The sequence below is a fragment of the Ischnura elegans genome, chromosome 3 (assembly GCF_921293095.1).
Source record: "Ischnura elegans chromosome 3, ioIscEleg1.1, whole genome shotgun sequence".
Classification (NCBI taxonomy): domain Eukaryota; kingdom Metazoa; phylum Arthropoda; class Insecta; order Odonata; family Coenagrionidae; genus Ischnura; species Ischnura elegans.
Genome location: NC_060248.1, coordinates 32,005,739 through 32,021,083, shown reverse-complemented (window position 1 = coordinate 32,021,083; position 15,345 = coordinate 32,005,739). Strand labels below are relative to the sequence as shown.

At 37.8% G+C, this 15,345-nt stretch overlaps 2 protein-coding genes across 3 annotated transcripts in view; one reads left to right on the top strand and one right to left on the bottom strand.

Moving 5' to 3' along the window:
• LOC124155158 overlaps window positions 1-3,349 on the bottom strand; it is a 61,163-nt gene extending 57,814 nt beyond the window's left edge. The window contains exons 1-4 of the mRNA XM_046528874.1: window positions 3,054-3,349; window positions 2,909-2,975; window positions 2,731-2,837; window positions 2,460-2,648 (exon numbers count right to left, since the gene is read on the bottom strand). Of these exons, the coding sequence (XP_046384830.1) occupies window positions 2,460-2,648; window positions 2,731-2,837; window positions 2,909-2,975; window positions 3,054-3,175 (485 nt within the window). The 5' untranslated portion in view covers window positions 3,176-3,349. The remainder of the gene's footprint in view (window positions 1-2,459; window positions 2,649-2,730; window positions 2,838-2,908; window positions 2,976-3,053) is intronic.
• A 186-nt stretch (window positions 3,350-3,535) lies between these two features.
• LOC124155629 (dnaJ homolog subfamily C member 17) lies at window positions 3,536-14,439 on the top strand. Of its 2 annotated transcripts, XR_006864213.1 has the most exons (6): window positions 3,536-3,728; window positions 3,811-4,125; window positions 11,091-11,391; window positions 12,981-13,240; window positions 14,022-14,245; window positions 14,347-14,439. XR_006864213.1 is itself a non-coding variant. In XM_046529622.1 (5 exons), the coding sequence occupies exons 1-5, from the start codon at window positions 3,654-3,656 to the stop codon at window positions 14,139-14,141; spliced, it is 1,071 nt and encodes a 356-aa protein (XP_046385578.1). In that variant the 5' UTR covers window positions 3,536-3,653; the 3' UTR covers window positions 14,142-14,439. The 2 variants fall into 2 exon arrangements, 1 of the variants encoding a protein (XP_046385578.1); XM_046529622.1 differs by having other exon boundaries at window positions 14,022-14,439.
• Window positions 14,440-15,345: the final 906 nt, after the last annotated feature.

The window sequence follows — 15,345 nt, the reverse complement described above, 5'->3', positions numbered from 1 at the left end:
TTCTTCTCTAGCATTCCTGGTCAAAAATAATTAGATATTGTTACAGTTCTCAGCATCTTAAAATGAACATACAACAAGTTGAGCCTGACACCATTGAACAATACTTCGTAGTTTAACACGTGAGGAAGGTCATGCAGGGTATTTCTTACACACTGAAACCCTACGTAGTTGAATCATAGGTAGAGGTAGAGGCAAGGAGATTCGGTAAAAGTGAGATCGCGGAAAAGTTTGGAATCCCACTGTTGACTTTGTCGATAATTATAGCCAATAGTGGCAAACTAAAAGAAAGAGTCGGGTCGGGTGTTTCCCTGCAAAGGAAGAATCTGCACTTTTTCCTTCGTGGAGGTTGAAGAGGAGCTATACACCTTCTTTTGTAAGTGCAGTGGGCAAAAGCTTCCCATTAGTGGCCCTATATTGCAAGAAAAGGCCGAATATATAACCTTGCAAAAGAAAATAGACACTTTTAGATGTTCTGGCTGCTGGTAAACCAATTTTAAAGCAACATTTAACCTTGTATCTCTGAAGACAAGTGGGGAAGAAGGGTCTGTTAACACTCAAAATTAATGATAAATGGTACATCGATAGAGATGGTATTTCAAGAATGTAGTCCCAAAGATCGCTACAATTTTTATGAAACTAGGCTATTTTTAATGCATTACCCGATGCAACACTGGGTTTCAAAGGGTAAAGGTGCCATGGGGAAAAAAAGAGTAAAGTGCGCGTTACTGAGGGGCTCTGCATCCACCCAATGGGCTCGGACAAATCAAGCCCATTGTAATTGAGAAATTTGAAAGGCTAAGGTACCTGAAACATGTATCTTTTAGAGGGGAACTGCATGTTGATGACAAGGAGAACTCCACTGCCTCTGGAAAGTTGATCCAGATGGTACACTGAGCGGGAATTAGAGATGGAAATTGCCAACAGCAGGACCAAACCAGGTCTCAGGATGTGCAATAATATCAAACTGAGAGAATTCTTGTGCATGAGAATCAATGATAGATAATTTGTTCTTTATACTGCTCACATGTTGGTAGCACATGTGCAATTGGAAAGCATTAGAGAGGCCAGTGTTAAGGTTTATATCTCCAGAGAGAATCACTAGCAGTAGTAGTGGTACCACAATTGCAGACCAAGGAATTGCTGAAGCTTGGACGAATGGGGTGCCTGAGTGATGGAGGGGAAGCTTTTTGTGCTCTCTCACTGGTGGCCATCTTGAAGTCAATAAAATATATCTTGCCACAAGTCAAAGTTTGTAATAAGCAGGACTCCTTCCCGTAAGCCTTCGAAAAAAGTAGATTTTTTACATGGCGAAAAGGCCTTTTGTGACGAGGAATGACTTTCACATCATTTAAAAAACAGAATTTTATGGTAAGCAGGTTTTTATAATGGGCTCCACTGTATTAACAATTTGTACTCTAAACAAATTTATGTTTTCCAGGTAACATTAAAATAATTGTGAACCGAAAATATCAAGCACTGAAGCTTAAAATATAAAAACACATTTCCAAGCAACGACATATGCACAACAAGGAGTGAAATTTAATCCATTTGGACAATTTATTGTAGGTGAACAGTGAATTCTCAATAGTAGATGTCACTACCTACTTCTCCTCTAACCTTTAACTCCGACTAAAAATATAGGTATGCTCCCTAGGACATTCTAAATGCAAATTCCCTGGAGTGTGAAAGTACAAATAATAATACTGAAGAGTTCGACAGTGGTTATATACACAAGCCTTGCTCCGCTACTTTGGGCAGCAAACCCCATTTAATGTCCGATTTGAATTCAATGAATGACTCTTGCCCTATGAGGAGTGATTAAAACTAAGATTTCAAGCTAGTGATAAAGTCTAAGTTCAAAATTGTTACAAAATCACCAACAGCAATATTATTCCCCGAATAGCATGTGAAAAAATTGTCACCAAAATACCATTAAAAATAACATCCTGGTATGCCATTACCTACTACAAGCAGCATAAAATAAATACCCTTTTGTTTAGATTGCTGAGGCCAATGCCGAAAAAAAATTTCCTACCTCACTTTAACTGTTTCAATATTTTTCGTGAACTTGATTCAAATATTTAACAGGTTGACATTCATTAGCAAAGGGAATATGACATGTGTATCTCATTAGATTGCCAATAGAACTAATTTTGCAACCTGAAACCACAGCCCTTCCAATATTTTTCAAGAGATATGAATTGCTTTGGTTCAAAGTCTATTAACAACACGATACGAGGCTTATTCTAGAATAGCAGTATTGTACGTAAGGTGATGTTAGGCCTTCATACCTCACAAGAAAAATTGACACAGTTTCTAAGAAATAACGACATCACAGCTTTTCGGAGATTTCATTCTATGCCCCTCAAAGATTTCAAGGGTTATATGGCACATCTTAGAGACATTTCAAACAGTCTGTTTCAACTTCACGTCTAGAGAATAAAATAAGTCGGACTTACCGTGGATACGGAGACTCCAATACGGGCACGCTATATGGTACTCCAATGGGAACAGTTATATTCGATATAAGAGATTCTTCCTCTTGTTCCTTTTTTCGTCGAAGTTTTTCTTCGTCGGACTTCGCAAATTGGACGGCCAAATTTAAAGGCTGCTGGCCATTTAAGCATGAGATAGCCTCACTCCCTTCACTGCAATACGGTAGAAAATGCTATTGTCAATCCGACGTCATACGGGAGAGAAAATATGACCAACAACGGTAAACAGAAAAACCTTAAATTCTCGTATTCCACAAGCGCCCAAGTGAAGTTCCCGGTGGCCTCTTTCATGTAAAATGATATCACATTCCCAAACCGACTAAAAATGTGCTTCAAGGCATCCTGAAACAAGATCAATCCGTTAACACATCACCTCAACGCTTGAAATTCCTTCAAAATACAAAATACATTACCTCACGAACATAGTGCGGAACACGGTGGACGTAGATTTTACATAGAGGCTTCTGGTTGAGTGATCGTCTGTAAGTTGATAATAAAATGCATAGAAATTCCAATGTAATTTTATGAGATTATTATAGGAAAATTCAATAAACTAACCGAGCGTAAGGCTGGAGGGCTGGACCTAAATCAGCTCCAGGACCTTCATGGTAACTGTTGAAGCGGCCGTCAAAATACGCTTCTGACATAGGATCCCAATCATCACCTCTATTTCGCCTCATTTTGCTTTAGAGAGCTTCAAAAATAGCAAAGAAACAATACGATGTCCTACATCAACACCTAACACTCAACACCACGGCTATTAGAATCAGATCAACACACACGTGCTTCCCAATCCCAGACTGTCCCAGACCATTACAAAAACAGCGACAACGGTGAACAGGCGAATCGAGGTGAAGGCGGCAGTCGTTGTGGTCTTGTGTGGTCTTGTGGTCGTGGGTCGTGGCGAGAAAGTCGAGATGAGGGGATGGGGGCGACGGATTCCATGTTCCACTTCATTCCACGATTCCACTTGTGCAAAACTCTCGATTGAATGAATATCGATAGTCTAATGCTTTTGCGATATATGTAGCGGAATGGTAATAGACTCAACCGAATGTAAACAATCAGCCGAGTTTGTGTGAACTGAAAAGCAAAATTAGATTCCTTTATATTATTTCTGATGACCCTCTAGCTACAGAAAGGAGTACTGTAAGCAATATGGGTGATATAAAAGTGACAGAGATGGACCTCTACGAGTTACTTGGAATAGATCAAAATTGTACCTCGAAAGAAGTAAGTGCAGTAACAGGTTTAGAAAAAAATCAGTCTCTATCTGGTATTTATTTAAACTAATTTTGAATATTATTCTTACAAGATAAAAACAGCTTACCGTAAAAAGGCATTGTCTTGTCATCCCGATAAAAATCCCGATGATGCCAAGGCAGCAGAACGCTTTCATACCTTATCCAAAGCTCTGGAAATCTTGATAGATGCTTCAGCCAGGGCTGCTTATGATAAAGTCTTTAATGCGAAGAAAATAGCCAAAGCTCGCCATAACCAGCTGGATGCGAGAAGGAAGAAGTTGAAAGAGGACTTGGAAGCCAGAGAGCAAGCTTCTATGAAAGGGCCATCAGTTGTGCTTGTGGAACCGGAGTTTTCAAAGACGAAGTCCGACGAAGAGAAATTGTTGGTAAGTATGGGTGTGAAAATGGTCGTATCTTTTACAAAATAGGACTATACGCTAATTAAAAGCAAGTTAATGAAATTAAGGTATCGCGTAATCAGGCCTGGTAGTGGCGCCCTTCTTACCCTATTTGGGTTTAACACTCATAAAAATGAATCATATCTTAAGGAACATTTATTCATTTTATTCTTCATGATGATGACATTTCAGACTCTCGAATTCTATCCAAGGCTGTAGCATGTTGATTGTAGTTTTGCCAACACTGTCCATAGTTTCCCTTTATCAGTAAGTAAAGGAATATTTTTAATAACTCATTTGTGCATTAAAGATATTACCTACAATGATGAGGTAAATATTGTTATTTAATTTTGTGGCCGGAGATAAATATTTGCCATTGAAGTACTTTCCTGATGCCTTGTCAAGGCCTAGTCTCGGGGAAAGAAATATTACCCCACATAGCAACGAACCTCTCAGAGACGTCTCACTATGGTCTCGAATATCACGAATGTCTCCGAGATGTCTCAGAGATGTAATCGTGAGAAGTTCAGGAATTTTTTTAAAGCGTATTTAACCGCCATCAATGCCTTCCATACATATTTTTCGGTGCAATTATGCAGTTATTATTAAAATCACGACATTTAATATGTGTTTCTTATTTTCAAAAGGTCATCCATCAAAAATTGTCGCTAAAAATGATTGAGATAAGTAGGCCATAGCTGTATAATTTGCATTTAATTATTTTTTGCCTACATTTTTAAGCATACCATAGTACAAAGTCTCACGAGACATCTCAGAGACTTACCTGAGACATCTCAGAGACTATTTTTTTGAACATAATGACATCTCAGAGAAGTCTCAGAGATGTCTCTGAAGCTCTCAGAATGTCTCTGAGAAGTAAGATGCGATGTTCGAGACGTATCCGAGATGTATTTCTGCTATGAGGGACATTGTTGATCGAATGTAGTTCAATTTTATAATTAAAAGATTATATTTGTGGCATATTATATTATTTCTATGTCTTTGGTGATGAGTAAGGTTTTATTGTTTGCTTAAAGCTCAATGTTTGGGTGATAATTGCCATTCAAGTTATCTTGAGCCTGAATCACACGATCATTTTTTCCATCCCTTCCAAGGCACACCCCCAAGGACCGCTCCAATGATGGTGCAAAAAATGAGCATTTCACACGATCATTTTCCACAATGGCTCTAGGATGGAACTCCCACCCCTTTTTTCATCACTTAACCTGTCCCATTTTTCGTAGTTGAAACCATCGTTGGTACCATCCCTCAGCTAAACAGGATGCATGACTGCTAACAGCAATCATAATGCCACGCTAGCCTTTTAATTGAAAGACAGTTGTAAATACAGGAAGTGATAGAATAAGCAATGGATAAAGGGACAGTATGATTAAAAAAATAATGGGTCAAGCAATCACTCTTTTGGTCCTTGATAACTTATTGCTGAGCTATAATTCTTAGGGACAGAAAAAATGATCATGCGTTTCAGGCTTTATCCCGCCAGTGGTCGCGAGGGGTGTCCCAGTCACCCCAGCCTAATATAAGCGCTATTTTTTCTTGCAATTGTGACTACAATGATCTGTAACCGCCTCTAGCTGTTTTTTTAAGCTTTCTGAGGATACCTGTAAAATATGGTTATAAAATCAATGCAAGTTTTTAAGAAAAATTACTTTTGTCAAAGCTCTGCAGAGTGGGGTGTGCCAGACGCCCCACGCGACCGTTCTCATTACGCTTCGCTGCCTTATATTTTTAGTCACCTTAAATTTTTTTTCAGCCATTTTCATCAGATTTGATTGCTACTCTTTCCGAAACTGACTATGAAAGTTGTCTTTTTACGTTTACATCAATAAATATTTACATATTGGTAGATCTGTTTGCTTAAATTCATGTAAACAAATAGAAAGTTAGTAATTTCTAATAATGTTACAGTGATTTTTCTCAAAGTGAGCCACAAAAAATCAATCATGTAATACTATCGCACGCTTATTAAGTACAATATGGATTCCTGCAGTCTTTCCGAAAAAAGGAAAAAGCTGATATACTTTGACTTTTGATTGAAAATTTGGAGGAGGAATTATTTGTTTCTGGCGTCAACCTTTGTAGAAAATGCGATGTTTTAGCAGTGATTTCTTGAAGACTTCGTTTAGTGCAGTATTTATTCACAAAAATCATTATTTACGTGTTTCTGTGAATTTACCATTGAAAATTCGCCTTATAATAGGTACTTACATTCATCGTTTTCAATTCATACTAGATGTCAGCTACCTCTAGTGTAAAAGAAAGAGCCAATATACTTTGTCTTTTGAATGAATCTTTGAGGGAAGAAGATTGATTCTGATGAAAATTCTAATGAAAAAGAGATGGGTGTGCGCATGACACTTACACTGAACGAAAGTGCAGAGATTAAGAACTGTTGTATAAGGGAAGGGACCTTTTGCATGTTGGGAAGCATGGAGTTAAAATATGGAATACGCAGGAATCAAAACCAAACATAAGAACATAAAAGTGTAGCATTTTAACTGTGAGGAGTGGTCTTATTGGCAAAAAAAATTGGATTCAAAATACAAATAGTTTGTTTTCGTCTGATGTTCATTGAACGAATGGTAGAGAAAATTGTAAATTGCACTAACATATAGGTAGAGAAATTCACTGAAAATTATTCTCGTAAAAGAGATAGTGAAACATACTGGGAAGAGTTAGAATTCCCGATTGGTATTTTTCTTTTATCCGGGGCAAATAAGACTGAGTAACAGAATTTTTTAGATTTTTGGAACCACAGAGGATTAGGAGTGGAAATATGATATTCCTCCATGAGCCATGACATATTTCTCGATTCCCCTTTATCTCTTCGTTTCAACAACATGATCACTAGAGTAAAGAAAATGAAAAGTGACAAACTAGCACCAAGTAGAGATGTACATACATATTTGAGATGTTTGCTCGCAATAAATGGCAACATTATAGAATTGGGCCATGGGAAAAAGATTATGAGCAATTGGTTCCTTTTCAAAGAAGATGTTCATATATGCAATATTTACCTTCCAACCCCGCAAAATATAGCAACAAAATTTTTGTATTGGAAAATTCAATTGTATTTGAACTTGGAGATATACCTACTCAGGGTGGCAACCAGAGGGTCCATTTTTGTGGATCACACTCCGAAAGAGGTGGTAAAGCGAATGTTTTCTTTTGTATCAGAAACGGGAGGAATATAATTTGAACCGTTGGCTCAATAATATTCCACAAGCAGATAAAATTCCAAGCAATAATTTGACAGTTGCGGGACCAGTGCGCAAAAAATGAAAGGGATTTAGTATGGAAAATAATATATATGTAAGAGAAAGAAGAAAAAAGCAGCTTATTCTGCGTCAGGAAGAAAAAAGCTCTGGTTTCCTGCTTCTCAAAATAGTCATGGGATGTAATTCTTTCGCCAACAATTCACTATTCCATCAAGAATAACTTTTTCCTCACAATCACTCAAAATGTCGCGTTTCCAGCTTATAACTTATTCGTTAGAATTTGGTAAATTCTGCGTTAAAAACAAACAATTAAAAAATTATTATTATTATAGTATTCTACCGATTAAGGTAGATTTTCATGGAGTATTCAAGAAGTGAGCTGGGAGCCTGCCTTTCCTTCCAGCACTACCTTCTTTAATTCACTGTAAGGCCTACTCTCTTTCAATCTATCTAAAAATCCTATTCTCTTCCTTCCCCTCCCTCGTTTCCCTAACATTCTACCCTCTAACACCATTTTCAACATCCCCTCACCGCTAAGCACTAACTCCATCCATACCTTCTGTCTCCTCCGTATCTCATCTAAAAGCTGCCTCTCCTCGCCAACCATATCCAGCACTTCGTCGTTCCTTTTCCTCTCCATCCATTTCACCCTCTCCATTCTTCTCCATACCCACATCTCGAATGCCTCCAATCTTCTCTCGTCTTCTTTCCTCAGTGTCCACGTTTCCGCACCGTAGAGAGCTACACTCCAGACCAAACTCTTCACTAACCTTTTCTTTAAACTCTTACATAACGATCCTCTCAGAAGCTCCTTCCTGTTCATGAACACCTCCTTTGCTAATGCAATTCTCTTCCTAATGTCCTTACTACTTTATCCGTTTTCCTCTAACGTACTGCCTAAATAGTTGAACTGCTCATCCTGCTCAAGTTTTTCACCACCCACTTTTATCTTGAGTCTCACATTCCTCACTCGTGATGCTTTACAAAACCGCATAACCTTAGTTTTCTTGTGATTAATCCTCATCCCATACTCCTCGCAACGCTCGTATAACGCATCCACTAGAGCCTGAAGCCCCCTCACTGACTGGCTTATCAACGCTTGATCATCCGCGAATCTCACTGATTTGAACATCATGCCTCCCACTTTTATTCCAGCTTCTAACTCATCCCACACTTCCCTTACCATCTCTTCAGTGTACACGTTAAAGAGCAGCGGCAAAGGACAGCCTTGCCTCACTCCTCGTCCCATTCTTGCCCACCCAGGTTCTCCGTCCGCTACTCTCACTTGCGCAGTCTGGGCCATATACAAATTACGAATCAGTCGCCTTTCTCTCCTATCTACACCTATTTTCTTAAGAATATCCAATAACTTTTCCTAGTTCACTCTATCGAAAGCTTTTTCAAAATCCACTAAGCAGACATACACGTCCTGCTCATATTGTAGTTCCTCTTGACGAGGGACCTCATTACTGCTATTGCATCACGAGTTGACTTCCCTTTTCTGAAACCAAACTGATCTTCGCCCAAATACTCATTTGCCCTCGCTTCCATTTGTCTGTTCAATATCCTTAGTACCACTTTTGCCACGTGCAATATTAGGCTAATGGTCCTGTAATCTCCGCATTCCACAGCTTTCTTCTTTTTTGGTAGTGGAATTAATACCGTGTTCACGAAATGCTCCTGCCAACATCCCTCGTCATAGATCCTGCGCACTAGTTTGAAAAACCTTTTCTTACTATCCTTCCCTAGATTCTTCAGAAGCTCACATTGGATATTGTCCACGCATACTGCTTTCCTGACCTTCATATCACGAAGTGCTTTCTCTATCTCCGAATCTAATATTCCCGGCCCAAGATTATCTTCCTCCAATTCACTTTCATCCTCTAAAGTCAATCTCTTCGGTATGGTCCTTCCTTCATAGAGATCCTCCACGTATTCCTTCCATCTACTCTGTACCTCTTCTCTGTACCGCTTAGCATCCTTCTATCTTTAGCCTTAATTTTAGGCATGGTTTGCCTTCTTTTGCCGCCCGATAACAACTTAACTTTGTCATACCTCTACCTCTCCTTCCTTCTGAAACTTTTCCATTTCCTCACACTGTCTTTTCCATCAAGCCTCCCTTGCCCTCTTAGTTTCACGTCGTAATCTATTATTTAGTTCCCTATACTTCCTTTTGCCCTGCTCTGTGTACACGTTCTTCCACTTCCTCCTCTCTTCCATTTCCCCTATCATATTCTCCGTTATCCACGGCTTCTTTATCCTTCTACTGTCAACGTAACCAATTGACTTCTCCGCCGCTTTGACTACTATTCCCGTTTTAATATTATCCCATCTTTCCTCAACAGTTTTTGTACTTTCAATCTCCCAGGTGCTATTTTAAACAAGTTCCTGATATTCTCTCCTCATACTCCCCTTCAGAGCTTCTAAATTCCATTTTTTTGCCTTCTTAACTTTCATAAGTCTTTTGAATCTGACGTTGTATTTCATAAGTACTAAATTGTGGTCTGAATCCGCATCTGCTGCTGGGAAGCTGAGCGAGTTTTTAACACTATTCCTAAACCTCTGTCTTACCATAATGTAGTCCATTTGATATCTCCCCACATCCCCTGGACTTTTCCATGTGTACCTTCACCCTTTATGATGATTGAACCACGTGTTTGTGGTGAATACCTTGTTTCTCCTGCAAAATTCTACTGCTTTCTCTCCCCTGTCATTCCAAATTCCTAATCCAAATTCTCCTATTTCATTTCCATCCCTCCCTTCCCTGACTGAAGCATTCCAATCCCCCATCACTACCAGATTTTTCTTACCCGGTGTGTCTCTGATTATTTCCTCGAGCTGTTCATACACCTCATCTACTTCTTCCTCCATATGATTGCCAGTGGGCATGTAATCTTGGACCACCACAAGGTTGGTGGGCCACACCTCAATTTCTGCCAGTATGGCTAGCAGATATTAAAGCTGGTGCCTATGCTCACCAAGATAGATAATTTTAATAGATGTAGTACCGGTTTCCTGCTAGCCTCAGGCATAATTAACCACTGTTAGTCTTATCACTCAAGTCACTATAGCCTTCATGTTGTTTAGAGTAAACTTCTCTTTTTTCCAGGAGTTTCTAAACAAATTACATGTAAAATTTCTTGCAATTACAACTTACTTGAGTAAATGTTATGCATACAGTTTCAAATTAACATTAATTCTCAAGATTTTCAGTAGAATATAACTCTCATACAGATGCATAACCTAATAAGAATGGGTTTTATTTTATGTTTATGCAGTCTCACAATTTGGATGATCATATGGTGAATTTCAGTGTTCATTATGGCAGTCATGCTTGTATTCGGTAAAAAGTAAAATTACAGGAAATTTTTATGGGCTTATGTACCAATCGGGCAACCAGGCTTCAATTTTTTAATTCCATTGCTAACTGCTTATGTCACCAATTTATGCCTAAAGGCCTGTTTACACAGTACATTAACCTGTGCGAGTTAGTGTAAAAATGTATGAACGCGAGAATGAACACAAAAATGTATCGTGTAACCACCCAGCTTGTGCGAATGCATGAACAGAAAATAGAACCTGTTCTAATTTGGTTCATGCATTCGTACATGTTCCATACTGTTCCACAAAATCATTCATGCAAACAGACATTAATTGGTACATGTTAGTGTATCGTGTAAACAGGCCTTAAGACTGAGTGTTCCATTTTACTAGGCTGAAGTTGAACGACTACGTAAACAAGGGTCAAGAGAATTAAAAGAAGAAATAGAACGTGTCAATAAGCAAGTTGAAGAAGAGTGGAAGAACTTGAAAAAGAATTTTCATGCAAACTTCCGCCCCATCTTTGAACCTGAGGATGCTAAAGTGAATGATTGCCGTCTTAGACTTCGGTGGGATATTGAAAATGGAAAACCTGTCTATGATGAGGAAAGCCTTAGGACTATTTTCACTAAATATGGTCCTATAACAGCAATTGTTATTGCATCGAAGCAGAAAAAGAAACCCTCCAAAAAAGGTTTGTTATCTGGCCATATTTGCCATTATTTTTTTCAGCTCAAAGGGTTATGGAGGGATTCATAGCCTAAATTAAAATTTAAATAAACTTTTCAGCATTTTATATTGTATGTTGTGTGTCTGTAATTTAGCAGAATAACTACCATAAATGTAGAATGAGAGTTACAGACGTATTAACTAACAATGGATTTATGAATGAATTCTTATGAATGAATATATTATCCTCATTGAGGTGATTCCTCTGTTGATGACTGATGACTTGAACATCACAGTTAAGTGAACAAATATAATTTAAACTTACATGAAATTTCCATTTATTATCTTACATCACTCGGCCCTTTTTTGTGAATTGCGGAAGGGCAAAAGGGTTACTTAGGCGATTTTGGTTTTCTTGTGTTTTCGGTATGTTATGCAAAAATTATGAGCTATCTGGTTTACTCACAGAAGCACTACCCTGCCTTTATCAATTCATGGAATATAATGAATGACGATTTGAGCATTGAAGTACCAAATTGAATCTGAAGTTGACACAAAATCGATCTATAATTGAGGATGACTTTTGGACAGTTTTGATGTAGGTCTAATTTAAAGTGAAGCTCAGGAATCCAGTGTGACCCCATAGATGTTTTATGGTAAGGTTATATTATTTTGAAATCTAGACCAAATAATGCTACTGCTATAGAAAAAATATAAATTAAATTTTCTTATCAATGGATATTATGTACTCAGTACTATTGGTGGTTATCCATTCATTAAAAAATCCACTGTTGCTTGTCTCAGTTTGAAAAGACATTGAAAATTGATTAGTGAAATATTACCTATTGTTCGTATCCTGCCCATCATTGTTATTTCAAACACTTTCAACTATCCTTATTGGTTCAATAATGACTTCATCTAGGGTATTACTTGTAGTCCATTTCCAAATTTCTCCATTTTTTGCCATCACCTCAACCAAAGCATCCTGCCCTGGTTCTGCAGCTTCACAGCTCTTTGTTATTTTATAGGCACAAGGATGCCATGCACAATGTTTTTCCACATGACTTTAATGACAAAGTGAGTCCTAGACGCTGAACTCATCCTAGTCAACAAGAAAAAACAATGGCGTATCATAAATAAAATTATTGCCTAGGATACAGCACTTGGCACAATGTGATGAACAATGAATAAATGACATACATATCATCCACATAGGAGGATTACATTTAGGGGGCAGTTCTTCAATCAATTCATCAAGTCAGGGATGAACCAATCTCCAGCACTCTAATTGTGAAATTCTATCTCACTCCCCATTATCAATTTCCCAACATTCCATGTCCTTAAATTCATTGCTCTTTTACTTTGAAGTGCACTTCGGTAGAATTTGTATGTTTAACCAAAAATGTGTTACTTTTATCAGGCTGTTTGAAAGGCATATTACTCCCATCTTGACAAATTGGTCCCCAGCTGATCATGTTGACATTCTATGAATCCTGTATTTTTTTGAGATTTCAATTTTGAACTTTTCATTTTGTTTTGATGAGTAAAGCGCTGTCATGTGGAAATTTAAATGCATACTCGATTGAATTGCTTGTGTTGTTGTCGCTATTATAGGTTCTGGAATTATTGAGTTTGACAATTCAACTTCAGCCGAAGCAGCTCTCCAAAAAGAAAAAGGTTTTCTGGAAAACCCTCTCACTATCGAATTCTTAATACCAAGGAAGAATGCAGAGGAAGTGGAAGAACCAGATGTATTATCGGAAAAACTTACAGAGGAATCAGTTACCCAAGAGAAATCTCATTTTCCTAGTGTTGTTACATCTTTCTCATCGTTTCACCCCAGCAAAGTTTCTACCTTCCCAGCATTTTCATCAGTAAGTTGGCTGCAAGTTTCTTCCTCATTGATAATTTTTCCTGCATTGTCATGTTAGTATGAGATTGATACATCCAATTGCAATGTCATTCCTGTTGGATGTACATATATAGAAATTTTTTTCTAGTCTTATTGAATAAGCTGAACTTAAGATTTATTATTTAACTCTCTCTGGCCTATTAATCAATCAAATTTTGTGCAGTGCTTTCCTTCAATTCTTTTTTATTTAAAATTATCTTTCATTAAAAAAAAAAGACCAATATTCCACTTCTTCCGATTGGAAGTAATGAAAAAACATTAAAATGTTAACATTAATTATTCTCCATAGCACTTTGATTTTTATGACTTCCATGCACTTGTTTGCAGTATTCATGTAGGTCTTGAAAATGCACCTTAGTAGGATGATATGAAAATACGATTAAAAGTGTAATTTTTGATGAGATTGAGGTGATGCGGCATGGTAGAGTCTAGAAAATATGATCCAATGGAGGTTCATGAAAATAAGTCGTCACTTATTACAGTGAGCCGCAGCAGACATTACAAAATAAAAGCAACAAAGTAATTTCTCGGCTTGAGATTGCTTATTCCATTGTCGTTATGTATATTTCCTATTGATGCTATCGGAAATTGAAATATGTACTTGGATGAAGTAAAAGTTGAAATGTGTCGTACTCGAGTAAAACTGTACGGGAAAGTACCGTCAGTTTGATTTATGGTATTCATATTATTATCTGCTGTTCATATGATTGTGAGATGTTCATATAACATACCACTACCTTTAGGGAGGTGCTCCATCAACTGTGGATGATTTTGAGAGCCTTGTGTTGCGGAGGATGAGGCAAGCGCAGGAAAGGAAGAGACTTGAAGAAGAAATAAAAGCCCAGGAAAATGAATCCAGTTGATTGTGATTTTCATTCCTTGAGTCAGCGTTTTTCTCAGGACTTGCTCTTGTGTGTTGGAGGTCACCTGAATGGCTGATGATGAAGGTGATTCAAATGGATGAATGGTTGGTGACTAATCTTGTTATAACTTTTATGAAGTTACTGGCATTTGAACTTAGCCTTGTTTTGTGACAAAATCATTGACATGATTTTTGTCCTTTTCTAGCGTGAATGGATTGATAGCAAGCAGTGACAGTGAAACTACATATGTGCAAGTGATGTGAAGCTATTTATTTTTTTAATAAAGTTCCAGGAAGTAGTTTGTAATTATTATTCATATTTTGGTGTCTAGATTAGGCATCTTTTCAATGACATAATTAACAGAAAGATGTGAATGTGTTATTTTTTACTGAAACTGGTTAAAAACTTATTGAATCATTGTCAGGGAAATTTTATGCAGGGTTCAATTATTCGCAAAATTTTGGGTGTAATAGTGTTGATTTTTCAATGTCAGTGAGTTAGAGAAAGGGTGAATTGTAAAAAATTCAATAGTACTTAGTCGATATGGCATAAGTAGAGGTCCGTGAAATTCACGAGATGCGATATCGCGAAATAATGCAAAATCGGTAAATAAAAATGAATTTGTGATTTTGGGTGAATTAGCGAGAAAGTCGCATCTACTGAGTTATAATTTATTAAAGCCTAAGCCTTCATTGTTTAACCCTGCCGACATTCATTTGCTCTATCTCTTTAAGATTCCAAGGCCAATTGACTTGTTAAGTCTCACGCATAACGCATCCGCATAATATCGTGCACCATACTGATTTCTCCCTCAGAATTTGCCGTTAAATTTATCACAGCCTCTCTCTTCAATTCCCATGTATCAATCCAGAAATATATAGATTGAGGCGCTTTCTCACCTGAAGAATTAGATATTATGGATTAAAAAGTGCTGAAAGAAATATAACGCGGCCGTGGAAGAGCGGAAATACAAGCTCACGCACCTGGCACACGTCAATGCCGAGCAGTAATTCTGGTAATTCATCGCGATGCATTAGACAGCGTTATTCGACAACTTGTTGCTGAAAAACCTTGAGTGTAGTATAATGTAACAATTCTGTTGACTTAAACATGGCCGCTGGCTGGGAATGGGCCGCCGTTCACGACACGGCCCACAGCGTGGCAGAGAGTCGTCTTGTCTAAAAGCGGTCTGAAATTCACGGCA

Coding starts and splice junctions, on each gene's coding strand:
- LOC124155629 (XM_046529622.1), top strand. CDS start 3,654: ATGGGTGATATAAAAGTGACAGAGATGGACCTCTACGAGTTACTTGGA. Junction 3,729..3,810: donor AAAATTGTACCTCGAAAGAA/GTAAGTGCAGTA, acceptor TATTCTTACAAG/ATAAAAACAGCTTACCGTAA. Junction 13,241..14,021: donor CCTTCCCAGCATTTTCATCA/GTAAGTTGGCTG, acceptor CACTACCTTTAG/GGAGGTGCTCCATCAACTGT.